Raw genomic sequence first — 27,258 nt, forward strand, 5'->3', positions numbered from 1 at the left:
AATACCAAAGACTGTTTCTATAGATGGCGAGATAAGAGCATTCCAAAACAGGGCCTTGCCGTTTGGAATATCTATAGCCCCATGGGTATTCATAAAACCAGTAGCAGAAATGATGGCCCACCTAAGGGAGCTGGACATATTGATAATCCCATATCTGGACGACTTCCTAATAGCAAGCGACTCGCTCCAAAAATGCAAGGAACAGAGGGGCAGGGTGATGGACACTCTACAGAACCTCAGCTGGCTTCTAAACCTGAAAAAAATCAAGGTTGGAGCCCAGCAAAGTGCAGGAGTTTCTAGGACTAGCACTGGACTCAAACAACCAAGAGTGACGCCTCCCAGACCGCAAGAAAGAGAAAATCACTCAAATGGTGGCAAGAGCAATACAGAACCCTTCCACGGCACTTAAGAAAAGCAATGTCACTGCTGGGGTCTCTCTCCGCCTACCTGCCGGCTGTCCAATGGGCGTAGCTACATACAAGAGATCTCCAATGGGATGTATTGGCCAACCAGCTAGCATTAGGAGGTCACCTAGAGGGTCGCATAAACCTAGATTCCAAAACTATTCATTCCCTAGCCTGGTGGGGAAACAAAGGCAACCTATCCAAAGAGATCCCCTGGAAAATAAAAATGGAACACAGTTACCACAGATGCTAGTCCCACGGGTTGGGGAGCACACATGGACAGGAAGGTGGCTCAGAGGGATTGGGAGGTCAGGAATTAGAAGCCTCCTCAAACCAGAAGGAACTCTTGGCAGTAGGTTATACCTTGGCACACTTCCTACCCGTGCTGCGAGGTCATCATGTCTGCATATTTAATGACAATCAAGTGACGGTAGCCTATATAAATCATCAGGTGGGAACCAGGTCCCAAGCTCTAATGAACACGTCCTCCAAAATCCTCAGCCTTGCAGAGGCAAACCTATCATCTTTCTCTGCATTGCACATCCGGGGGACAGAGAACCAGAGAGCAGACTTTCTGAGCCGCACCCAATTGCGTCAGGGAGAATGGGTCCTAAAATAGTCCATTTTTCGGCAGATTGTAGAAATGTGGGGAACCCCAGACATAGATCTGTTTGCCGACTTCAAAAACAAAAAAGTGGTAGCATTCTGTTCCCTAGACCCCAGGTGGAATCCTCTGGCCCTGGACGCCTTTATGCTTCCATGGACACAGAGCCTGACATATGCCTTTTCTCATTCCGGCAGTCATAAGGAAAGTCAGAGAGGACGGAACGAGAATATTAATCGCCCGTTTTTGGCCATTCTCCTGGCTGAGAATGCTCTTGATAACCGACCCTTGGATCCTACCAGATCTCCCAGACCTACTGTCTCAGGGACCGGTTTTACACCCTCGGGCAGTGAACCTCCATTTATCAGCATGGAATTTGAAAGGGCACTGATGAGGGACAAGGGGCTCTCGGAGAACCTAATCACTACACTACAAAAGAGTATGATATCGGTTACGACAATGGCCTATGGGAGAATTTGGAAAAAAATTCTGTCCACCTCCTGGGTAAGAGTCCAGGATGGGGTACAGATGGATAAAATTCTTGAATTTCTACAGAGAGGCTTAGAGCAGGGGCTGGCGGTTAATACATTGAAAGTACAAGTAGCGGCTTTAGGTGCCCTTTATAACCATGATGTGGCAGGCAACCCTTGGGTAGCGGGATTTATTAAGGCCGCAAACACGTCTAGGCCAATAGTTAGCCGAAAGTTACCATCATGGGACCTGAATCTTGTACTATTCACAATAACAGGTTCCCCGTTTGAGTCTATTCAGTCAGCACCCCTAAAAATCATGTCATTAAAATTGTGCTTCTGGTGGCGCAAACATCGGCTCGCAGAGTCAGCGATATTCAAGCTCTATCAGCAGTGCCACCATTTACAAAAATTTTAGACGATAGTCATCTTAAAACCCTGACTTGACATATCTACCTAAAGTGGCATCACATTTTCATAGGTCCCAAGAGGTAGTCCTTCCTTCCTTCCTTCTGCCCAAATCCTAGGAATAGGGGAGAGGAGAGATTTCACACCCTAGATGTGAAAAGATGCCAAGTTCAGTACCTAGAGGCCACCAAAGCATGTAGGAAGGAAGGCTTTGTGTTTCCAGGGACCTCGGAAGGGACTCAAAGCATCTAAGAGTACCCTGGCAAGGTGGATAAGGGATGCGATTGCCCTGGCCTATTCATCCAGTGGGAATACCATCCCAGAAGGGTTGAGGGCCCATTCCACAAGGGCAATGGTGACCTCATGGGCTGAGAATTCTGAGGTATCAATAAGAACAGATCTGTAAGGCGGCCACCTCGTCCTCACCCTCCACCTTTTTTGGACACTATCGATTAGATCTAGCCTCTACATCTGACCTGACCTTCGGGAGAAGGGTCCTTCAGCCTGTGGTCCTCCCTAAGCTACCAGTATCTGAAATTCTCTGCGTGGTGCTGTCATGGGTGAGAGAACAGCTTGGTTACTTACCGATAATGGTGTTTCTCGGTACCCATGACTGCACCCTCTTACCCCCCCCCCCCCATCACATGTGCGGTGAGCACGTTTTACTGTTCGTAGAGTGTTTTCGTTGGGCATGGTGCTTCTTGATGATAAGCAACATTATGTTATGTATATGTTTTTGTTGCCTAACTAACCTGGAGACCCTCTGATGCTCTATAACAAACTGGGGGCGGAGGAGAGGTGCCGCCCTTTTTATCTGTAAGTTCCTGTCCCCGAAGGGCGGGTCCCCTCTATCCGTGGTGCTGTCATGGGTTTTGAGAAACACCGTTATCGGTAAGTAAGTTATTTTGAAGAAAACTTATTGGAGTCTGCAGAAGACCGGAGACTGGGACGGAGATTTATCTTCCATCAAGACAATGATCCCAAACATAAAGCAAAATCTACAATTGAATGGTTCATAAATAAACGTAAATAATTTCAGTGTCTCGATGTACAAAACTGAGAGACATACCCCAAGCGACTTGCAGCTGTAATCGCAGCAAAAGATGGCGCAACAAAGTATTAAGTTAAAGGGGCCGAATAATATTGCATGCCCCACTTTTCAGTTTTTGAATTTCAACAAAAATTGAAAATAACCAATAAATTTCGCTCAACTTCACAATTGTGTCCCACTTGTTGATTCTTCACCAAAAATTTACATTTGGCATCTTATGTTTTGAAGCATGATATGTGGGAAAAGGTTGAAAAGTTCCAGGGAGCTGAATACTTTCGCAATGCTGTGTGTGTGTGTGTGTGTGTATATGTATATATGTGTATATATATATATGTGTGTGTATGTATATATATATATATGTATATATATATATATATATATATATATATATACACTCACTGGCCACTTTATTAGGTACACCATGCTAGTAAGGGGTTGGACCCCCTTTTGCCTTCAGAACTGCCTCAATTCTTCGTGGCAGAGATTCAACAAGGTGCTGGAAGCATTCCTCAGAGATTTTGGACCATATTGACATGATGGCATCACACAGTTGGCGCAGATTTGTCGGCTGCACATCCCTGATGCGAATCTCCCGTTCCACCACATCCCAAAGATGCTCTATTGGATTGAGATCTGGTGACTGAGGAGGCCATTTGAGTACAGTAAACTCATTGTCATGTTCAAGAAACCAATCTGAGATGATTCGAGCTTTATGACATGGCGCATTATCCTGCTGAAAGTAGCCATCAGATGTTGGGTACATTGTGGTCATAAAGGGATGGACATGGTCAGCAACAATACTCAGGTAGGCTGTGGCGTTGCAACGATGCTCAATTGGTACCAAGGGGCCCAAAGAGTGCCCAGAAAAAATTCCCCACACCATGACACCACCACCACCAGCCTGAACCGTTGATACAAGGCAGGATGGATCCATGCTTTCATGTTGTTTACGCCAAATTCTGACCCTACCATCCGAATGTCGCAGCAGAAATCGAGACTCATCAGACCAGGCAACGTTTTTCCAATCTTCTACTGTCCAATTTAGATGAGCTTGTGCAAATTGTAGCCTCAGTTTCCTGTTCTTAGCTGAGAGGAGTGGTACCCAGTGTGGTCTTCTGCTGCTGTAGCCCATCTGCCTCAAAGTTCGACGCACTGTGCGTTCAGAGATGCTCTTCTGCCTACCTTGGTTGTAACGGGTGGCAATTTGAGTCACTGTTGCCTTTCTATCAGCTCGAACCAGTCTGCCCATTCTCCTCTGACCTCTGGCATCAACATGGCATTTCCGGCCACAGAACTGCCGCTCACTGGATTTTTTTTCTTTTTCGGACCATTCTCTGTAAACCCTAGAGATGGTTGTGCGTGAAAATCCCAGTAGATCAGCAGTTTCTGAAATTCTCAGACCAGCCCTTCTGGCACCAACAATCATGCCACGTTCAAAGGCACTCAAATCACCTTTCTTCCCCATACTGATGCTCGGTTTGAACTGCAGGAGATTGTCTTGACCATGTCTACATGCCTAAATGCACTGAGTTGCCGCCATGTGATTGGCTGATTAGAAATTAAGTCTTAACACACAGTTGGACAGGTGTACCTAATAAAGTGGCCAGTGAGTGTATATATATATATATTCTGAGCAAAATGACAATAAAAAAATGTTTACTGTTTAACGAAATGTTTGAAAGAAAAATAAAACAGCTAGAAATAGTCTTGGTGAAATACAAGGGTCCTGCAAGTTGAAAGACACCTCCACTAGCAGACACCATTGTGTGCTGGTGGAACCAGTGAGGTCATAGCATAATTAGAAAATGGTACATGGGTTAAAATTGTGTTTCAGTAAAAAACATAATTTTAATAGCCATCGGGTAGCAAGCCGTGCTTTTGAGTAGTCCTACAACCTGGTCCCCGGTGGCTTCTACCTGCCCACTGACAGACTGGCAAGCCTCTGCCTATATGCACACGTAGGCAGAGGCTTGCCAGTCCCTGTCAGTGAGCAGGGAGAAGCCGCTGTAGCCCCAAAATGTATGTTTTTCTTTCAAACGCCACAGCGTTTGAAAGACAAACATATATGGCTGTGTTCACACAGGTAGTGGCTGATGCACGCTGCCCATGGTTTAGGCAACATGTATGAGCTGACGTGTTCCCTTTAACACCTTGATTAGGGACACATCACATTGCCATAGCTTTCCCTTTCCAGTTTTCTGTGACTCCACTTTACTTGACATAATTTTAAAGTGACTCACAATCTACAAAAGTTTTTGATGCATCTGATGTGTATATTATCTGAGCAAAGTAACTAGTTGAATTGGCTAATTTTTTGCTCAGTTTACTTATTTATGTATAATCTTTATCTGTTACATTTTTTCTTTTCTAGGCTCAGCACCAGGACAGCTGTATACGTATCCATCCCGCCGCTGGCGCAAAAAGAGGAGGTCGCACCCTCCTGAAGACCCTAGGCTTTCTTTTCCCACTCTTAAGCCAGGTATTCCCCCCCCCTTCAATAATACAATTTGTCACTCTGCTTTAGGCTGGGGCCATACGGTGACGTGATGTGCGATGCAATCGAAAATCACATGAGAAAAACATATATGGATCTGGTCTCCGACTTGTTGTAGCGTGATGGTTTTAAAGCTGTGATTTTGCTATAAAAAAAAAGGCGTTGCTATGTAGCGGCGCGAAGAGGACGTGTACTGGCTGAGCTGCAGTCCTGAGGCCATCCTGTATCTGAGACCCCTTTATGGAGCGATGTACCTGGCAGTGCTGGGACCCTCTGGACTCCGGGAAACCTCTGGCCCCCACAGGAGAGCGGAGCAGGGCTCCGGTGCAGAGAACGCTGAGGAAACCCGGGCAGACAGCGAGCCCTGTGTGAGGCGGCGGCCATTTTCTGAGGTGCGCTCTGTCAGGAGAAGAGGCGACACCGGATTTCATGCCAGAAGGGCCGTTCGGGCGGTGAGAATATACTGTTGAGGGCATCTAAGAGGGATGTGCGGTGAGTGCTCTGAGAGACCTGGCCCCGCACTCCCCCACGTCTAATACACCGGATCCGTCGGTGCCGCCATTTTAAGGGCCTATGGACCCTCACTGCTGTTTCTGCAGGCGTTGCATCCTCTCACTGTAGTAAAAGATCCTGGTAACAGCCCAGTGTCTATCACATCACATTCTTAATAACCCTGTATACTCCGTCTGCCCAGAGTTGTTTCACGACTTGTATATCATAAAATACCCCTGCTGTGTCTGTGGCGTTAAACCCCCTTGGATATAAGTTCAGTTATCCTGCTGCACAATATTGTTGTAAACCATTAATCGTTCAAGGGGATTGGGAATAGCCGATAAATTAAAGGAGTTTGCCAGAACTGATCCATCTGCACGGTCCCTCAGAAATAATCCCTCACAGGCTAGGAGTGCAGATCAGCGCAAAAACCATGCCTCTGGTGGGGAAGGAGGTAAACAAGAAGAACTGACTCTTAAACAAGCGTCGAACAGTTGATGCAGGCCATATCCCTGACCAGAACATCCCTGACTGGGAAAATAGAGGACGTGCACACTAAGGTGGGGCATCTTTGGCATGACATGCAGGCCATGGGGGGGCGCATTTCAGAAGTTGAAACACGAGTGTCCCATATAGAAGACACTATTGCGCCTATGGAGGTTAAGTTGACAAAAGTGGCCGGCTCTATAAACGTCTCGAAACAAAAAGGCGGCGATCTGGAAAATAGACTACGTCGGAATAATATCCCAATCATTGGTCTGCTTGGAGGGTCAGCAGCCTGAGCAATTTCTGGAGGGCTGGCTTAAGGCTTCTCTAGGGGATGAATTTTTTCCTATGTTCTCTGTGGAAAGGGCTTACGCTGTCCGTACAAAACCTCTTCCTCTGGATGCTCCATCCAGACCTTTCCTGTCATGCCTCCTCAACTGTAGAGAGGGTTTGCTATTCTTCTCGCATGGCAAAAAAGCCCTATTAAGTTCAACAATGCTACGATTTTGATCTTTCCGGATTTTTCTATGGAACTCCAGAAACAACTGACACAGTTTATGGAAATTAAGAAGCAACTTGGAGAAAAGAATGTGATGTATTCAATGATTTATCCAGCTAAATTCCAGATTGTCCACGAGGGTTCCTCCATATTCTTTACGGATCCAGCAGAAGCAACTAACTGGCTGCGGTCCCATGTGGGGTCTCACGAGAAGAAATCCTAAAATGCTTGCTACCATTGTAAGGAGCTTGATATGATTGGAGCTCTTCCTACAGGCGTCCAATTTAACAACAATACCGGACACTGTATTCAGTGATGGTATCCCCTTGTTTACCTTATGATGGGAGCACAGGACTCTGCTCCTATACAGTTTGGTTTTTGCTCTGTTTTTTTTACTTTCACATTGGTTTTATTAGTTCTTGTTTATGTAGAGGCCGCCGTCCACAGCATTTTCAGTGTGATGTTTCTAAATTTTTTTGCTTTTGTGGAAGTACAACATACTTGGGTGGGAAAGTATGGGGTCTCAAATAATATGTATGACCTGGAATGTGAGGGGTCTTAAATCCCCACAAAAGAACATCAGGGTATTTTCGCAGGTCAAGCGCTATCATCCTCGCATTGTGACTTTAGTGGAGACGCACCTGACTAGGGATACAGCCCGGTGCCTACAGAAACCATGGGTACAATGGTTCATTCACTCAGAGTAAAGTACTGCATTGCGCAGGCGCCAGACCTCTCTGACCTTTCTTGGTACCTGCTCACTCCAGTACTTTACTCTGCCCTCAACAAAAGCCGCAGCAGAAGTAAGGTGGAGAACATCATCTCTAGAAGATGGGAGGCACCGGACCACGACACCTGCCCCCGGTGAGTATAATCTAACTTGTTTTCCTTATCTTTCAGGTTACATTGGAGGCTTATCTACAGCATTACAGAATGCTGTAGATAAGCCCCTGATGGCGGTGGCCGCAGCTTATAGGTCGAAAATGGGGTGACAGATTCCCTTTAAGAAGGCGATGAGTTTCACCTTAAATTATCCGGACGTGGACGTCATTTGTATGGGAGACTTCAATCTAGTCATATATAACAGTCTCGATAGAGATTGGGTGATGAGATGTCTAGGGATCCCTCCCTTCTGCTCCATCTCAGTTGGCATTATTCCTGGAGCATGGTGGATGGTTGAATCTGTGGAGGGTGCGTCACCCTGAGGTTTAGGAATATACTTGTCACTCATCTACCAGGTGCTCTCTGTCACATATAGATTACATATTCGGATCTTGTGGTCTGGCAAAGTGGGTGGACAATATAGAACATGGTAATAGAGGAATCTTGGATCATAGCCCGGTTCTATTTGCGTTTAAGTATGGGCATCGGAATAGTGGCATAGTCTGGAAGCTGAACCTTTTCTGGTTAAAATTGATAAGACCTAATGATAGAACGATCGATCAGCTAAATTGCTTTATCTTGTCCCACCCAGAGCCTCAGAATATTAATCTATTTTGGGATACCCTTAAAGGGAATCTGGCACCCTTTTTTTCCCACTATCAGCTGCTGGCATTGAAATCATGGGATTATCTACATCATTCTGTAATGCTGTAGATAAGCCTCCGATGTAATCTGAAAGATAAGAAAAATACGTTAGATTATACTCATCAGAGGGGGTGGTCCGGTCCGACGCCTCCCATACGATGACGTCCTCATCCCGTCCTGTAGTGGCTCAGGCGCACTGCTCTGACCTGATGAGGGCAGAGCAGAGTCCTGTAGTGCGCAGGTGTCGGGAGAGGTCTGGCGCCTGCACACTGCAGTATTCTGCTCTGTCCTCAACAGGGCAGAGCAGTGCTCCTGCGCCGGAGCTACTACAGGACTGGAAGAAGAGGACGTCATCGTATGAAGATGGGAGGCGTCAAACCGGACCGCGACACCCATCTGACCGGACCGCCCCCTCTGGTGAGTATTATTTAACATGTTTTTCTTATCTTTCGGGTTACATCGGGGGCTTATCTACAGCAATACAGAATGATGTAGATAAGCCCCTTATGTCAATCCCGGCAGCTGATAGTGGGGAAAGTCTTAGTTACTCACCGGTTAACGGTATTTTTCGAAGTCCATGACAGCACCACCTGAGAGAGGGATCCGCCCTTCCTAGGAACAGGAAAACCTACAGATACAAAAGGGTGGCACCTCTCCCACGCATCAGTTGGATTACAGAGCATAAAAGAGGACCTCCAAGGTTAATGCATGATTATATGTACAACAATATTAATACTTAAATTTTTATCACCCGTGGATATGTACAAAGGGAAGACGTGCACACCCAAATTGACTAAGGGAAAGGAATCTATGGGTGCTGTCATGGACTCCGAAAAATACCGTTAACCGGTGAGTAACTAAGACTTTATTCGGTCGTCCATGACAGCACCACCTGAGAGAATTAAAGAGAGTAATCACTACTTTAGGGGGGGGACTACAGCCTGCAGAACCCTGATACCGAAGGAGAGGTCTGCAGAAGCACCCAAGTCTAGCCTATAATGACTATAAAAAGTGCTCGGAGAGGACCAAGTGGCCGCCTTACAAATCTGGTCGATGGAGACTTCCGATCTCTCGGCCCACGAGGTCGCCACGGCTCTGGTGGAATGCGCCTTCAATTTCTCCGGAGCTACTCTACCTTTTGAGGTATAAGCTAACGAGATTGCTTCTCTAATCCATCTGGCTAGTGTACTTTTGGACACCCTAAGACCTTTCCTAGGGCCTTGGTAGGAGACAAAGAGGGCATTGTCCTTCTTCCAGGGATCGGTAGCCGCTAGATACTCCAAGAGGCATCTCCCAGGTCAGCATTTTAACCAGAGGGCTCTTCGGGCCGAATTAGACAAACTTGCAGACCTGGCCGCCATTCTTACTGAGTCTGCCGAGGCATCTGCCAGAAAGGCAGCAGCATTCTGGATAATTGGAAGAGACTTACGGATGGAAGCTCGCGAGGTTCCATCCTTTAGCTGGGAGTCCAATTGATCCAGCCAAACCATCATGGATCTGGCTGCGCACGTGGCTGCTATTGCTGGCCTTAGGGCGCCTGCTGACATCTCCCATGTGCCCTTTAAAAAGGAATCTGCCTTTTTATCTAGGGGGTCTTTAAGGGAGGCCATATCGTCGAAGGGTATAGATGACTTTTTGGAGGCCTTAGCTACCGCTGCATCCAGCTTGGGGGCCTTATCCCATCGACTTACTATTGGGTCCTCAAAGGGGTATCTTCTCTTGAAAGCAGGCGGCATAGAACCCCTTTTTTCCGTTTTTTTCCACTCCCTGTCTATCAGGCTCTGGACTCTATCGTTTAATGGAAAAGTCCTTTGCTTTCTGGGGTCTAGACCCCCGAACATAATGTCCTGAGCAGACAGTTCTGTCTTTTTTTCTTCTACCCCCATGGTTGACCTTTATGGTTTTAATTAATTTATCCATTTGGTCCAAGGGAAAACAGAACCGGCTGGAATCCTCTTCGGAAGAAGAAGAGGAGGCCGAGGACTCTGAGGAGAGATATCTTCCCTCCTAGGGCCGACTGAAGATTCTGAGCCTGAAACACTAGCCCGTCTTCTTTTAGAAGAATCTTCTTTTGATAGGGCTTTTATTTCAGTCCTGATTAATTGTCTCAGGTCTGTAGCGAAGCTTGGAGCTTCTTCCGCTACCTGCATAAATAGGGACGAGTGTAAGTCTGATACTCCACTCACGTTCTACCCCTCATCTCCGTCCCTACCGTCTGTCTCACGCAAGACTGACACAATCTCTTAGGGTGGCCATCTGGTAAGGGGCAACTACAGAGGGCACATTCCTTGTGCTTCTGCTTCCCTGTGGCCTTCTTCCCCTGAGAATCAAACACATAAGGGGACACTGCATTAGGGTACATTCTCGCAGATCTCTTACCCTTGCAGATGAGGACAGGTACCGGATCATGGGGGGCTGCAGGAGGATCCTTTGGCCTAGAGGAACTACTGTGGCTCTGTCCACTCGAACGTCCCTCCTTCCGCCTCTTAGGCTGGTCACTGGGGTGCTTTGCCACGGGCTGCACCTCTTGTGGGTCCATGGGGGCTTCTGTTGTGTCCATCGCTGGGCCTCCAGAAGCACCTCAGCAGCAATGCCTTCTGTCTTAAGAAGGCTTCCCCTCCGGATCAGCAGGAACTCCGTCCGGTGTTCGGGCCCCCCGCTACCTGAGTCGGTCCGCTGGCCTGGGAATTCGGTTATCCATGACGGACGATCTGTAGGGAGTTCTGTCCTTGTTAGGAACAGGAAACCAACTGATGCGTGGGAGAGGTGCCGCCCTTTTGTATCTGTAGGTTTTCCTGTTCCTAGGAAGGGCGGATCCCTCTCTCAGGTGGTGCTGTCATGGACGACCGAATAAAAAAAGGGTGACAGATTCCCTTTAAGGCATATTTAAGGGGATGTCTGTCTTATACAATTTCTACAATAAGAGTAACCTCGAGGGAGGATGATGAGATGGAGCAACGACTGAAAGATTCAGAAACTGCATACATATCTAATCAGACTAACGAAAATAGAATTGAGTGGTTGGCTTCTCAAAGGTTATATGTCCAATACACAGACACAAAGTCTAAACGTAAATTATTCTTTACCCGTCAATCCTATTTTGAACTGGGAAACCAGGCAAGTAAATGCTTGGCCTTCCTGGTGCGCCAGCACAATACGTCCAATACTATACTTCAGATCCGCAGCCCGGATGGTTCGTTGGTATCCTCGACTGAAGATATACTTCATAGTTTCCACGATTATTACAGGCTATTATATAAATCTAAGAGTGATTCTGATACTTTAGAATGTCTAAATTATTTGTCAGATATCACATTTCCTACATTGAGTCCTGCCCAGAGGACCTTTATGGACGCAGAGTTTACTATAGGGAGAGATAGAGGATGCCATGGCGGATATGGCTTCCGGGAAGGCCCCTGGGCCTGATGGGTTCCCTATTGAACTATACAAGAGTAATCGGAACATATTGGCGCCACTTATTTTAAAGGTGTTTCGGGAGATTTGGGAGGGTGGATCTTTGCCTGAATCCTTTTACGAGGTGAATATTATTGTACTCAAGAAAGAGGGAAAGGACCCCCTGGAATGTGGTTCATAACCACCCTATATCGCTAGTAAACGTAGAGTATAAAATCTTTACTAAGGTCCTAGCCACCAGGAGACCAGACTGGCTTTATGCCTGGTAAGAATACCTCTATCAACATTAGGCTAGTACAGTCGGTGATTGGCGGCACTGGACGCAGCCAAGGCCTTTGACTCTTGAGTGGCCTTTCCTGTCTGCATGTTTGCAGAGATATGGTTTTGGTGATACATTTTTAAAGTGGATTGACATACTTTATATGAAACCTAAAGCCCGTATAATTGTAAATCCATATCTGAATCCTTTTCATTATATAGGGGAACATGTCAAGGGTGCCCCCTCTCCCCGGCTCTCTTTGCTCTTGCGATCAAGGCGCTGGCGATACGCGTTAGGTCCTCTCCTGATATCAAGGGCATAGGTATAGCGGATCGTGTGGCCACCATTGGTTTATACGCTGATGACATGGTGATATTTATGGATGGGGCGGAGGAGACTCTGCCGCAAGTGATTGCTACTATAGATAAATTTAGTGAATACTCGGGCTTATATATAAACTGGGAAAAATCCGCTTTGCTAACTCTCTCCCATAGTCTGATGCCCCATCTTGAGACCCTTTCCTCGTTGCCTATTGTATCCAATTTCAAATATCTAGGAATTAATATATCTCATTGCAGTAAACTTGACCTACAACTCCATATTTACCCACTATTAGAGCTGGTTAAGTCTAAATTTGCGGCTTGGAGTAAACTTCTGTTATCCGTAGCCAGCCGCATAAATTTAATCAAGATGATTTTGCTTCCTAAACTCAGTTATTCCCTTCAGCACAGTGCTGTATTGATACCTAAATCCTTTTGCAAATTTAAATTCTCAGACTACATCTTTTATATGGTGGAAAACTAGGCCCAAACTTAAGTTCTGTCCTGCAGAGACCTAAACAGTGGGGTGGGGCGGATTACCAGAATTTTTTTTTTTTTTCTATATTACTTAGCTGGGCAGGTTAAAGCACTGAGTAAGTGGATGGCCCTTAACCAGTTACCTAACTCTGAAAGTCATTTGATTCATGCTGCACAGATTGACTAGCCACTGGGTTTCCTGGAATCAGATAAAGTTAATGTCCCTCGTTTATTACCCCTACTTCGATTAGCACGATCAGTTTGGAGACAAATTTAAAAAGTTGTCAGATATGAGGACATCATAGCTGAAATGCCCTTATGGAACCATTATTTTCCAGTACTGTTAAACCACCCATCTGCTGGCTTCTGGATTCAATATGGTGTCTCCTCGGTGGGTGATCTACATGTTTGTGGTACCCTAATGTCCTTTGAGCAAATACAGGCTAAATATAGCATCCCAAGATCCCAGTTTTTTCATTACCTCCAGCTCCGATCAGCCTTCCAGTCACCTGTGCTCTGTATGGGTGTGGGCCGTGCTATTTCGTCTCTACCTTTTGATAGGAATTCTTAACTCACAGGGTCCCCAGGGCCTCATCTTTTCCTTATATACGTATTTGCTATCAGTGGGAAATTATTCTACAACCCCTGGCAAATTATGGAATCACCGGCCTTGGAGGATGTTCATTCAGTTGTTTAATTTTGTAGGAAAAAAGCAGATCACAGACATGGCACAAAACTAAAGTAATTTCAAATGGCAACTTTCTGGCTTTAAGAAACATTAAAAGAAATTAAGATCAAAAAATGTGGTAGTCAGTAATGGTTAGTGTTTTAGACCATGCAGAGGGGAAAAAATTATTCTGTGGTGAAAAAACTATGGAATCATGAAAACCAAAAAAACACTCCAACACATCACTAGTATTTTGTTGCACCACCTCTGGCTTTTATAACAACTTGCAGTCTCTGAGGCATGGACTTAATGAGTGTCAAACAGTACTCTTCATCAATCTGGCCCCAACTTTCTCTGATTGCTGTTGCCAGGTCTGCTTTGCAGGTTGGAGCCTTGTCATGGACCATTTTCTTCAACTTCCACCAAGGATTTTCAATTGGATTGAGATCCGGACTATTTGCAGGCCATGGTATTGACCTTGTGTCTTTGTTCAAGGAATGTTTTCAGTTTTTGCTCTATGGCAGGATGCATTATCATCTTGAAAAATGATTTCATCATCCACAAGCATCCTTTCAATTTGATGGGATAAGAAGTGTCCAAAATATCAACATAACCTTGTGCATTTATTGAAGATGTAATGACAGCCATCTCTCCAGTGCCTTTACCTGACATGCAGCCCCATATCATCAATGACTGTAGAAATTTGTATGTTCTCTTCAGGCAGTCACCTTTATAAATCTCATTGGAACGGCATCAAACAAAAGTTTCAGCATCACCTTGCCCAATGCAGATTTGCGATTCATCACTGAATATGACTTTCATCCAGTCATCCACAGTCCACGATTGCTTTTCCTTAGCCCATTACAACCTTGTTTTTTTCTGTTTAGGTGTTAATGATGGCTTTCGTTTAGCTTTTTTGTATGTAAAGCCCATTTCCTTTAGGCGGTTTCTTACAGTTCGGTCACAGACGTTGACTCCTGTTTCCTCCCATTCATTCCTCATTTGTTTTGTTGTGCATTTCCTGTTTTGTAGACATATTGCTTTAAGTTTCCGGTCTTGACGCTTTGATGTCTTCCAGTATGTTTGCTTTTAACATCTTTCCCATGTTTGTATTTGGTCCAGATTTTAGGCACAGCTGACTGTGAACAACCAACATCTTTTGCAACATTGTGTGATGATTTACCCTCTTTTAGAGTTCGATAATCCTCTCCTTTGTTTCAATTGACATCTCTCGTTTTGGAGCCATGTTCCATGTCAGCCCACTTGGTACAACAGCTCTCCCAAGGTGAGCTCACTCCTTTTTAGATGCAGATCTAATTTGATGCAGATGTTAGTTTTGGGGAGGAAAATTTACAGGGTGATTCCATAATTTTTCCCCTCTGCATGGTCTAAAAAACTAATCATTACTGACTACCACATTTTTTTAATCTTGATTTCTTTGTTTCTTAAAGCCAGGAAGTTGCTATTTGAAATTACTTTAGTTTTGTGCCATGTCTGTGATCTGCTTTTTTTTTTTTTTCTACAAAATTAAACTGAATAAACATCCTCCAAGGCCGGTGATTCCATAATTTTTGCCAGGGGCTGTACTATGAGTTCAGTTAAGGAGAAATGGCGGGGCGGGGTCTCATCCCTGATGCGCAGAAAGAGGAGTAGGAGGAGATTTTAGAATCTCCAATCAAGGTGTCCCCATCTATTAATAAAATGATCCAGTTATATATCAATCATACTTAACTCCGACACGACCTTTTAGGATGGGCCGATTCCAAACATCAGAATGTTTGCGATGCCACTCACTAGATGCTGATTTTATACATATGATATGGAGATGCCCTATTGTCCTTCTCTATTGGAAAGAAGTGACATCAAAATTTGACATCCCTTGGTACAAACTCTTGTTCCTATTGATCCCACTGGTCTGTTTGTTTGGGGTGTGGGATGAGGAAACTTGGGGACATTATGTTGGAATTTTTTTGCGAGAGACTCTTTTATGGCCAGGAAGGTATTGACACTGCTCTGGATGGGGGACTTACGCCCCTCTCTTAGAGCCTGGATTGAATTGGTGAACTCGGTCATTCCATATGAGCGTACCTTGCATCAGAATAAGGGTTGTCTGGGAAAATTTGACAATCTGTGATAGGTGGAACACTTCTCATCTTAATTTATCAACATGTAATGACTCAACACCATTGTAAAATGTTGTACTTTACATTTTAGGGCATCACATGAGAGACAAAGCGGTGTAAAGTGCTAGGCGGCGAGATAGTAGTAGTTATAGTTTAGGGACCTCCGATGAGTCATGAACTAGGGAGCATGTATAAGATTGAGTATTATTCAATGTTTCTTGTTCAATTGTTAATTGGTTTATGTAATAACATGAAACTTGTATAATCTTAGTATATTGTGCAAAACTTAATGTCCATCTGTAAGTGCATTGTATGACATACGAACATATACATTCTGCTTCCTGTTTAATACTATATACAAGTGTGTACATTCTCTTTTCTCTTGCTTTAATAAACGATTTAAAAAAAAAAAAAAGCCAAGTCTCGTGTGCATTGCAGTCCATGGCAAGTAAGTCTCTTGCGACTTGTGACCAACTCTGTATTGCTGTTTTCGCAATGCGACATCATAGGTAATTATTAGATGCAGTGTCACACTGACTTCAGTGTCACGTGATGTCGTCTTGGCCTCGTGTGAATATTGGTTAAAGCCCTTGTCCAGTGGTGCCATTTCTGATGTGGAAGTGAGCGACCCCAAACTTGTACATGTGGTCTATATACACAAGCCTGACAATTTTAGTTTTTGGTTTACAACTCAATTAACCCAATATCTGCCTGTTAAAGGCGTTTTTTCAGGTGGACCGGTTCCCTTTAAGGATATCGCATGGCTATATATGATTGAAATTTTGACGGCGTGTATGACTGAGTCGCTGATCATTCTAATTATTGTTGGGGTACAAAGATGCATCCAAATAGACAAGTTGTAAAATTATATTCCAAGACAACAATATATTGCAATTTTTTTTTTTTTTTTTTTTCTCCCGGGTGCTAGATCCTGAGCAGCTTTTGAAGAAAGAAGGCTTTACTCCACAAGATGGTAGCAGCTTAGAAGCTCTTCTGAGATCAGACCCTATTGAGAAGAGAATTATTCCTGACCCTCGCGATGACGACAGCCTCACAGAATTCCCTTCTGTTGCCGGCCGAGCACGGAAGGTACAGGCCGATAACAGGGGGTAGCGTTACATAGCGAGCGGCGTTATCACGGTAAAGTCAGGGAGCTCACGGTGAAGTTGAGGCGCAAGATGCATTCTAAAACCATTCTATATCAGCAGTCCTCTTGACTTGTCCATGGTTCATGTGTTAGGATTTCATTACTGATTATTCCTAATAACATATAGCGTAAATTAAATGCACTCCTTTTAGTTATACTTTTTACTAATTTGTGGTTAGTCCATGACTTAAAGCTACAAGTGTCTTGCTTCTACATCGGTCTGCTGATCACATGAGTTGAGCCTCCATAAACTTTCAGACAGCCACATGTTGCCCCTGCATGGGGATTCAGAGGGATCCTAAAGGTACTGTCACACTTAGAGATGTACCAGCGATCCCGACCAGCGATATGACACGTTCAGGATCGCTGGTACATCGCTAAGTGGTCGCTAGTGAGCTGCCACACAGGCAGATCTCACCAGCGACATCGCTGGGGACGGGGGTTGCTACTTACCTGTCACACTAGGCGATCCTGCATCCTCCCGCCCGGCTCGTCGCTCGTCTCTCCACAGGAAGCTGACGACGAGAAACAGTCCAGGACGTTCTCGCGCGATCAGCGATAACTAGCAGGGGAGCGGGTCGTAGGTAAGTATCACACACAGCGATATCGCTAGCAATATCGCTATAACGTCACAAGTTATAGCGATATTGCTAGCGATATCGCTTAGTGTGACAGTACCTTAAGTCTGACATGCATTTTCCCCTTGCAACTATACCTACCATACTATGTAAATCTTATTTCACTTCCATGAGAGCTCTGTATTTCATGAGCGCTTTATAAAACCCATTGAGAAATCACATGTTCATTTTGAGGATTAAGTCGTTTTCCAGTACACATCACATGAGACCATGCATCATAGGGGGAGCATAGCTTTGGTATGTAGCTTGAAGGAATTCACATAAGCAGGATTTCTAATGTATGCAGCAGATTGTGACCTTTTTGCTTATATGTTGGATCTGCGTACCTAGTAGCTGAACTATACATGTACTAAATTGTTCCGTTTTTGCATTAATCCCATAGCGTATCTTGGACCCTGATGATTTTTTAGATGACCTGGATGATGAGGATTATGAAGAAGATACGCCCAAAAGACGTGGAAAGGGCAAAGCTAAGGTGAAAAATAGCTTTGTGTGTGTGGCTTTTATCTAAAGAATTGTCATTTTCTTTTGCAAGTCTTTCGCTATCTAATATACAGTATCTATCTCGCTCTATCATTGCTCTGGGCTCTATCATTCTTTCTCCAAGTCTCCAATGTTGAACACAACGAGAAGCTTTGCCCTTGATGCTCATTTGGATGTCTGTGCAAAATTGTCTGAGATTGGTCCACTAATGCACCAACTGGCCGGCATGTCTCCCAACTCGAGCATGACACCCTCACTGAAATACATGAACCTGTCATGCTTTGGTCCGGAGACCCACAGACAGGTCATGTATTGGTGGCCTGTGCTCAGACCGATGTGCACCGACTTCAGAATGAGCCTTTACTCTTACAGCAACTAGAAAAAAAAGCATCTTTTTGATGCAGTATCTTTCAAGTAAAGTAAATAAAAATCTGGTATTAAAGAGAGAAAATGGAAACTGAGTCTTGGTTATATCTTTTTATAATACAACTTAGAGGTTACGTGTTAGTATTAGGGCCAATTGATGTCATTTTCTTACTGCAAGAATTGTATTCATTTCTAGGGGAAAGGTTTGGGCAGTGCCAGGAAGAAGCTTGATGCGGCAGCTCTTGATGAAAGGGATAAGCCATATGCCTGTGACAGTGAGTCAGATTTCCTGTGTTTTTTTTTTTTTTTCTCGCTTGTTTGTTTTAATGACTTTTTTTTTTTAATCGCGTCCTGTTGTATTTCTCTGTTTAGTACCAAGGACTTTCTTTGATGGGATAACCTTCTTTAAATCTTTCTGTGCCTTGATTCTCTGTTAAGCTATGTTTCCTAATGGGGATGCATTGGTTACACTAACAGTAAAAAGAGATTTCTTAATAGTGTGGGGGTATGTATCCTTACAGTAGATGAATAAGAAAAAAAACAGTGTGTTCTGACTGGGCTATATCCTCTCCTGGGGCACTGGGCACATCAGACTTTGGATGTTTTGTTAAAGTTGAAAAAAATCTTACTATTCCAAATCTATCTCTCTATAAAGAAAAGAATATGAATGAAAATATTTGATATGCCCACACATCATCATTATAGCCAAATATTTGTATCCTGTAACTAATCTATAAATGTGAGACTTATTTTTATTTTTACTTTTTTACTTTCCTTGAACAGTTCTGTAAACTTATAATAAAAATGAGGCTAAAGAATGTCTAGTGATACCTAAGGCTTTATATTAAATGCAGTCAACGGAGGCGTTACTGAGCCTAAGGCTGTTGCCCACGTTGCGTTTTTTGATGCATTTTTCGGGGTCAAACCGCATCAAACGCTTAAAAGAAGCATCCCATTCATTTTAATGCATTTTGGCCTTTTTGTGCCAATGGATGCATTTTTTACCGCTAAGGAAACGCTTAGCGGTAAAAAAACCGCAGCTTGTTCATTAATTTCCGCTTAGGTCTGCGTTTTTGGCTATTTCCTATAGTCCAAAAGACGCGCGGAAAAAAACGCATAAAAAATGCGTGGGTTTTTGCTCAAAAAAGCGCGTTTTCTGGGAAGGAGACCCGTTTCTTCAGTGTTTAAAAACGCTAACTTGGGCACATAGCCTAAAGATGATAATAATAATCTTTATTTAGCGCCAACATATTCCGCAGCGCTTTACAGTTGAACAGTTTCAAACACAACAGTCATAAGTAATAACGTTAACAATACAATAATTAAAGCGAAATAAGACGACCCTGCTCGTGGGAACTTACGATCTACAAGGAGGTGGGGGCGATACAAAGCACAGGTTTGTATTTACAATGATGTATTTACAATGATGGTCCAGCCATCTTCAGGGGGTGGGGGATAGATGGAGATAGTGAATGGGCTACACACACAAGCATAAAATGACTTTGATTACTGAATGTGATAGGCCGCTCTGAATAAATGTGTTTTGAGCGAGCGCCTAAAACTATGCAAATTTTGGATGGTCCTAATATCTTGGGGTAGAGCATTCCAGAGGATTGGCGCAGCACGGGAGAAGTCTTGGAGTCGGGAATGGGAGGTATGGATTAGGGCAGAGGTTAGTCGAAGGTCATTTGCAGAGCGCAGTGGTCGGTTAGGCCGATAGACAGAAATGAGGGAGGAGATGTAAGAGGGTGCCGCACTGTGGATAGCTTTGTGGGTGAGAACAAGTACTTTGAATTGTATCCTGTAATGAATGGGCAGCCAGTGTAACGACTGGCGAAGAGCGGACGCGTCCAAGAAACAATTAGCCAGATGGACAACCCTGGCTGCTGCATTAACGATGGACTGGAGAGGGGAGAGTCGAGTGAGGGGGAGGCCAATTAATAGAGCGTTACAGTAGTCCAGGCGGAAGTGGATCAGGGCGACAGTGAGGGGTTTTGTTTCCATGGTGAGAAAAGGGCGGATTCTAGAGATGTTCTTTAGGTGTAAGCGGCACGAGCGGGCAAGAGATTGTATATGGGAGGTGAAGGAGAGATCGGAGTCAAACATACCGCCCAGACAGCGCGCCTGCTGTCGGGGTGGTGTTATGGTGCCACCCACGGAGAGGGAAATGTCAGATTTAGGGAGGTTAGTAGATGGCGGGAGCAGAAGAAGTTCAGTTTTGGAGAGGTTGAGTTTCAGATAGAGAGCAGACATGATGTTGGAGACTGCAGACAGACAGTGGCGTTCTGTAGTACAGCGGGGGTAAGGTCAGGGGATGTTGTGTGTCATCAGCATAAAGATGGTACTGAAAGCCAAATCTGCTGATGGTCTGTCCAATTGGGGCTGTGTAGAGAGAGAAGAGAAGGGGGCCAAGGACTGAGCCCTGAGGTACCCCGACAGTGAGAGGAAGAGGAGATGAAGTGGAGCCAGAGAACAGAACACTGAAGGAGCGGTCAGAAAGATAGGAGAACCAGGAGAGAGCAGTGTCCTTAATGCCTAGTGACTGGAGCCTAGAGAGTAGGAGAGGGTGTGGTCAACAGTGTCGAAGGCTGCAGAAAGGTCGAGAAGAATGAGCAGAAAGTGGTCACCGTTACGTTTTGCTGTCAGAAGGTCATTGGTCACTTTGAGTGCAGTTTCTGTCGAATGTAGGGGGCGGAAACCGGACTGTGAAGGGTCTAGGAAGGAGTGAGTGAGTGGAGAGGTAACGGGTAAGGCGGGAGTATATCAGGCGCTCCAAGAGTTTAGAGATGAAGGGGAGATTGGAGACTGGTCTGTAGTTGTTTGTGCAGGATGGGTCGAGGGTGGGTTTCTTTAGTAATGGAGTAATGATAGAGTGTTTGAAGGAGGAGGGGAAAATGCCAGAGGAGAGGGAGAGATTAAAGATTGTAGTTAGGTGAGTTGTGACGACTGGAGAGAGAGACTGGAGGAGATGTGAGGGAATGGGGTCGGTTGTGCATGTAGTCGGACGAGAAGAGGAGAGGAGCCTGGAGACTTCTTCTGTGATGGGATCGAATGTGGAGAGTGAGCCAGGGGAAATGCAGGGAGGGATGGGAGTCACTGAATTTGGTGATTGGGAGTGGATTTCCTGGTGGATATTGTCTATTTTCTCTATAAAGTGGGAGGCCAGGTCATCAGCACAAATGTCTGTGATAGGGGCTTGTTCTTTTGGCCTGAGGAGGGAGTGAAAGGTGTCAAAAAGTTTCTTGGGGTTGTTGGATAGTGAGGAGATCAGGGTGGTGAAGTAGGTCTGTTTGGCGAGGTGAAGGGCAGAGTTATATGTCCTTAACATAAATTTGAAGTGTATGAAGTCTTCTGGTGTGCGTGTTTTCCTCCATAAGCGTTCAGCACACCTAGAGCATCGCTGGAGAAATCGGGTTTGTGATGTGAGCCAGGGCTGTTTCACTCTGTGTTTGGAGGTTCTAAGGGTGAGGGGAGCTACTTGGTCAAGGGTGCTTCTGAGAGTGTCATTGAAGTGATGAACAGCTAGATCAGGACAGGACAAAGAAGAGATTGGGGACAATGATGAGTGAAGGGAGTCTGAAAGTGTATGAGGGTTAATGGCTTGTAGATTTCTGACTGGTAGGTAGGAGGGTGCTGGGGTGAGTGAGGATTTGAGAGTGTAAAGGAGAGAGTGTTGTGGTCAGAGAGGGGAAGTGGTGAGTTATCTAGGTAGGAGATTGAGCAGAGCCGGGCGAAAACCAGGTCCAGGGTGTTACCGTCTTTGTGTGTTTCAGAGGTTGAGAGCTGTGAGAGGCCTAGAGAAGTGGTTAGTGATAGAAGCTGGGATGCAGATGTGGAAGTGGGGCTGTTAATGGGGATGTTGAAGTCTCCCAGGATATGGGTTGGTAGTTCTGAGGACATGAAGTGCGGCAGCCAGGCAGAAAAATGGTCCAGGAAGTGGGTGGGTGAGCCTGGGGGCCGGTATATGACCGCTACTCTGTGGGAGAGGGGACGAAAGAGCCTGATGACTTGGATTCTGCATTTTTCTTAAAAGGACATTAGGGGGCACCCTTGCGTAGGAATAATCATAATTAGCATTACTCTCCTGTTGGATCAAGGGAAAAAAATATCCTTTGCAAATTTCAGTATAGGGGTTGTCTGAACATAAGGCCTTTTTGTATTGCAGCTGGTCTATTAGTGGTTATTGCTCATGCAAAAGTCCAATCAGGTACCGCTAATACACAGACTGGCCGTGGGTCTCCCTACCCAAGCATGACAGCCTCCTACAAATATAAGAAGCTGTCACGCTCTGGTCGGGAGACCTGTGGCCAGTCCCTGCCTGTGCATTGCGGTCCAATCTCGGACAGATTTGCACAGACTTCTGAAGCCCTTAAACTAAGAGGAAAACTCTTAAAGAATATGTAAACTCCAGGTAGAAAATGATCATGAGCTTGTTACATTTACCGTCATGTTTAAAAACCATCATGGTTTGCTGCAAAAAAAAAACAATGCAATTTAGTGCTGGACCCATCACACATCACTTGTGGCCACCTTTTAATATGGAGCCATACAATATCTACACACTACCAGGCAATGCTTCTAGATAAGGATACCGGCTACATAGGGAGACTGATGACGCATGTCCTGATCTGAGGATTATGGTTTAGTTCATTTAGGCTAGGGCTACACTTCAGCACTTGTTTCCATGTTGCATTGCATCTAATCTCTAGTGTTGCGTACCGACCTACCACAACTGCAGCAGTCTTACAAAGTTCCTAATGTCTTGGATTTTGTCGGTGGTCACACCTGACTTGCTATAGTCCTCAAGATGCATGTGACTGCGACTCATAATGTGACTTGTCTGCATTTTGGTAGGTTGTTTTGCCTGCCTGCCAAATTGTAGCTCTAAAATAGTCGCATATCAGCAATTCACAAATTGCACAAATGTTATTGACTTGTCTGAGAATTTGTCGTGTAACACATTTTGATGTGTAACCCTAGCCTAATGATTACTGCATAATTGAGGCAGAATTACTTTATTGCTAGGTCTGGGCATAATAGTTTTTCTTTATCGCCTTATTGGGGGACACAGATAACCATGGGTGTATGCTGCTGCTGCTAGGAGGCTGACACTATGCAAAACAAGAAAATTAGCTCCTCCCCGGCAGTATACACCCACCGACAGGCACCAAGTACCTCAGTTTGTGCTTAGTGTCTGTAGGAGGCGGACCGGGATCTCCCCAGATCCGCATTTAATCTTTTTCTTTTCTTTTTAGTTGTGTTTATTAATGTTTTCCCTTTATTTTCCAGATACAGCATCAGGAAACGGGATGTGAGTTCATCCTGCTTTTCCAATTAATGCGGCTGAGCGAGCAATGTGGTATTGCCCACATCGCAACTCTCAGGCCCGCAGGCAGGACCTTCCCCTATCACCCTCGGGTGCTATGGGCCATGGATGGGTGCCTGGTCCTAGCCGATTGCCCTCCTCATCCCTCTCCCAGGACAGGGCTGAGAGGAAGACGGCGGTCGCCAGCGGTGACATTTCCCCTGACACTGGGATGGGAGCCGTCTTCTGCACCATACGGACTGGGTGCGGGCACTGAGGATCGTGTGTCCCAGCGGCCTCCGCTCTATCGTGGGCCCCTGCGATCCTCCTCTTCAGGGACATCAGGTAAGCCTATCTGAATGTTCCCTTCAGCCCCGCTGTCATAGACCTACCATGGACCCATTCAACCCTGTCTGCAATCACAGCCAGTACAGCGCCGTTTCTCATATGCGCCCTGCAACCCTCACACACGCTTTCACAGCGGTACCTCTCTGGGGGGGGTCCCCTGTTTGAATTCCCCGCTCCTTTGGCCAGCAGGCGCGCGCTTCTATCACGGGGGGGGGGTCCAGAGGGGGTTTCCTCGGTCAGCATACCCGGTACCCCCCTCTCCAGCCCATCTCTCAATCTGCGGTGGTATGCGCTGGCTATTGGCCCCGGGCGCGCCGTCGCTAGTGAAAGCAGAGGGAGCGCTTTCACTTTCATTTTCAAGCGCTGTCTTCCCTCTCCCTGCGCGCGCTTAATTTGCGCGATTCTACAGCCTATCTCAGGGCTGCTTTCGCTTCAGCCCTGTCAGCATGACATTAACCGCGCCCCCTTCCTCGGGTCTCGGCCAATCGCGCGGTACAGCGGCTACGCCCCGCCCAGCGTCTCTTTCCTGTCTTTGCTGAGCATCTTCCTCCCTCTTCAGAACCATCGGTAGGCTCGACGCTGACTCTCCCTGACACTTGACTTAGCTTCTCCCCCGCAGTTTCATTTAAGTAGTATTTCTACCACAGAGACTTATGCCCAACCCTACAAGGGCTTTCAGTTCTAGACCCACCGCTATTCACTACGCCTGCGCGCGCTGTAGAAAGAAGTGGGCATCAGGTCTGTCTCCCCTCTGCCCGTCCTGCAGCCCTTCCGCCATGTCTGCCCCTCAGGAGCACTCCGAACCCCGGGTGGAGACCACCCCACCCCCTGAGTGGGCCGTGGCGATGTCTCAGTCGGTTTCTGATCTGACAAGTGTCTCAATCGCTGGTCCAGGTCTTAGAGCGGTTACCTCAGTTATCTGCAGCCACCTGTGCACCGACCGCCTCTCACGGTGAGTCGCCAGCACCTGACCACGACCCTCAGACGGACAAGCCAGGTAGGGGCTCTAGGAAGCGGGTCCTGTCTGGCTCTTCTTCCAGTTCGCAGGGTCCCTCTGCTTCTCTCAGGCTACGCTCTTCGTCTCCATCCTCAACAGACGATCCTATGTCAGATGATGATTCCCAATCTGGATCTGACTCAGAGGCGGACAACATAGCTAGAACTCGGGATATGGTAGATAGTCTAATATCGGCTATATACCAAACACTCAAGATCAAGGAGGATAACGCACCCCCGCAGGAATGCTCTGTTTCATTTAAGAAAGCGAGGCCTCCATCTCGAACCTTTCCTAATAACAAAGATTTCGACTCTTCCTTAGCCAATCACTGGCAACATCCTGAGAAACGTTTTTCAGGCCGCAAGTACTTAGATGTACTATATCCCTCCGATGCAGATCTAGTCACGAAATGGACCAAAGCTCCTGAGGTAGATCCACCATTTTCTCGTATTTCCTCTAAGACTGTTCTTTCCCTTCCGGACAGAGCTTCTCTTAAAGACCCAACAGACAGGCAAATGGAGTCGTTGGCTAAGTCAATTTTTGAGGCATCCGGCGCCTCCCTCTGTCCTATCTTCGCCTCCGCTTGGGTGGCGAAGGTCATTTCGGCTTGAGCAAAAATTCTGCGCAGGGGCATTTCAGCGGCAGCTCCTCGGGACGAGCTGGCAGATTTAGCAGACCAAATTAATCATGCGGGCAAATACCTTTTGGCCGCCTCCTTGGACGCAATATAGTGGCCATACGCCGCATTCTTTGGTTGAAGTCTTGGAATGCGGACACCACCTCAAAGTCGCTCACCAACCTGGCATTTCACGGCACTAGGCTCTTTGGCGCTAAGCTGGATCAGATAATCTCGGATGTCACTGGTGGAAAGAGCACTTCCCTTCCCCAGTCCCGCCCTAGGAGGTTCTTTAACAGGAAGGCTTCTCGGCCATTTAGGTCCTTTCGCCCCTTCTCTCCCGCAGAAGGTTCATCCCAGCAGGACCGGCATCCTGCTTCCAGAGACCGGAGAAAGCCTTCCTATAAGCCGGCTCCCCACTGGAGATCCAGAGGTCAGCCCTCCAGGTCCTCAGGCTCCCGATCCAGCAGATTTTCATCTAAGTGACGGGTCACCCCCACCTGGAAATCTTTCCAGGGTGGGAGGCAGACTTTCCTCTTTCAAGGACGCATGGCTATCCGTTGTCGACGACGCTTGGGTCAGGGAAATCATCTCATCCGGATACAAAATCGAGTTTTCTTCCCCCCCCCCCCCCCAAACAGTCGCTTCTTTCTGTCTCGATCCCCAAGACAGCGATCACAGATTCCAGGGTCCCTTCAGGCCGTCTCCTCCCTCCTTTCCGCCGGGGTCATCGTTCCCGTTCCTACAAACGAACGGTTTTTAGGGTTCTACTCGAATCTCTTCGTAGTCCCAAAAAAGGATGGCTCTCTTCGTCCAATTTTGGACCTCAAGTTGCTCAATCGCCACGTGAAGATCCGCCACTTCAAGATGGAGTCTCTGCGTTCGGTAATAGCCTCGATGGAACCCGGAGAGTTTCTCTGCTCTGTGGACATACAGGATGCCTATCTCCACATCCCCATTTCTCTGCGGCATCAGAGATACCTCCGCTTTGCGATTCAGGACCATCACTATCAGTTCACGGCCCTCCCCTTCGGACTAGCCTCCGCTCCCTGTGTCTTTACGAAGGTGATGGCAACAGTCATGGCCATACTTCGATCCAGAGGGATTCTTATCATTCCTTACCGGGACGATCTCCTGATCAAGGGCTCGTCCCGCCAAGACTGTCTTCACAGTCTTCAGATAACCTTGGATGCCCTCAGCTGCCTCGGATGGATAGTCAACAAGGAGAAGTCCATCTTGCGCCCTACCCAGCGTCTGACCTTTTGGGCATGAAGTTCGACACGAATCTAGCCCGGTTGTTTCTACCGAGGGACAAGTTCTCAACCCTTTGCAAGGGGATCCAGTCCCTACGACGCTCGAGGATCATGTCCCTTCGGTCCTGCATGAGGGTCCTGGGGAAAATGATAGCTTCCATGGAAGCAGTGCCCTTCGCACAATTCCCCTCTCGCCCTCTCCAACTGTTCCTCCTGTCAGTCTGGGACAAGACCTCGTTTTCTCTGGACTGTCCCATTCCTCTTCCGCTCAGAGTCAGACAATCGCTGACTTGGTGAACATTGCCGGCGTCAGTTCTCCGCGGAAGGTCTTTTCTTCCGCCTCGGTGGCAGGTCATCACCACTGATGCCAGTCTCCTAGGCGGGGCGGTTTACCATCACAAGATGGCCCA

At 46.3% G+C, this 27,258-nt stretch overlaps 1 protein-coding gene across 2 annotated transcripts in view; it reads left to right on the plus strand.

Moving 5' to 3' along the window:
* Nucleotides 1–27,258, plus strand: part of DPF2 (double PHD fingers 2) — an 85,776-nt gene that overhangs the window by 34,309 nt on the left and 24,209 nt on the right. For both annotated transcript variants that reach the window (XM_073554520.1, XM_073554521.1), the window contains exons 3-6: nucleotides 5,309–5,416; nucleotides 16,624–16,784; nucleotides 17,863–17,955; nucleotides 18,526–18,604. In XM_073554520.1, coding sequence (XP_073410621.1) covers nucleotides 5,309–5,416; nucleotides 16,624–16,784; nucleotides 17,863–17,955; nucleotides 18,526–18,604 — 441 coding nt within the window. The remainder of the gene's footprint in view (nucleotides 1–5,308; nucleotides 5,417–16,623; nucleotides 16,785–17,862; nucleotides 17,956–18,525; nucleotides 18,605–27,258) is intronic.

Source organism: Dendrobates tinctorius, unplaced genomic scaffold (genome assembly GCF_039654945.1).
Source record: "Dendrobates tinctorius isolate UK_male_01 unplaced genomic scaffold, ASM3965494v1 ptg000211l, whole genome shotgun sequence".
Lineage (NCBI taxonomy): Eukaryota > Metazoa > Chordata > Amphibia > Anura > Dendrobatidae > Dendrobates > Dendrobates tinctorius.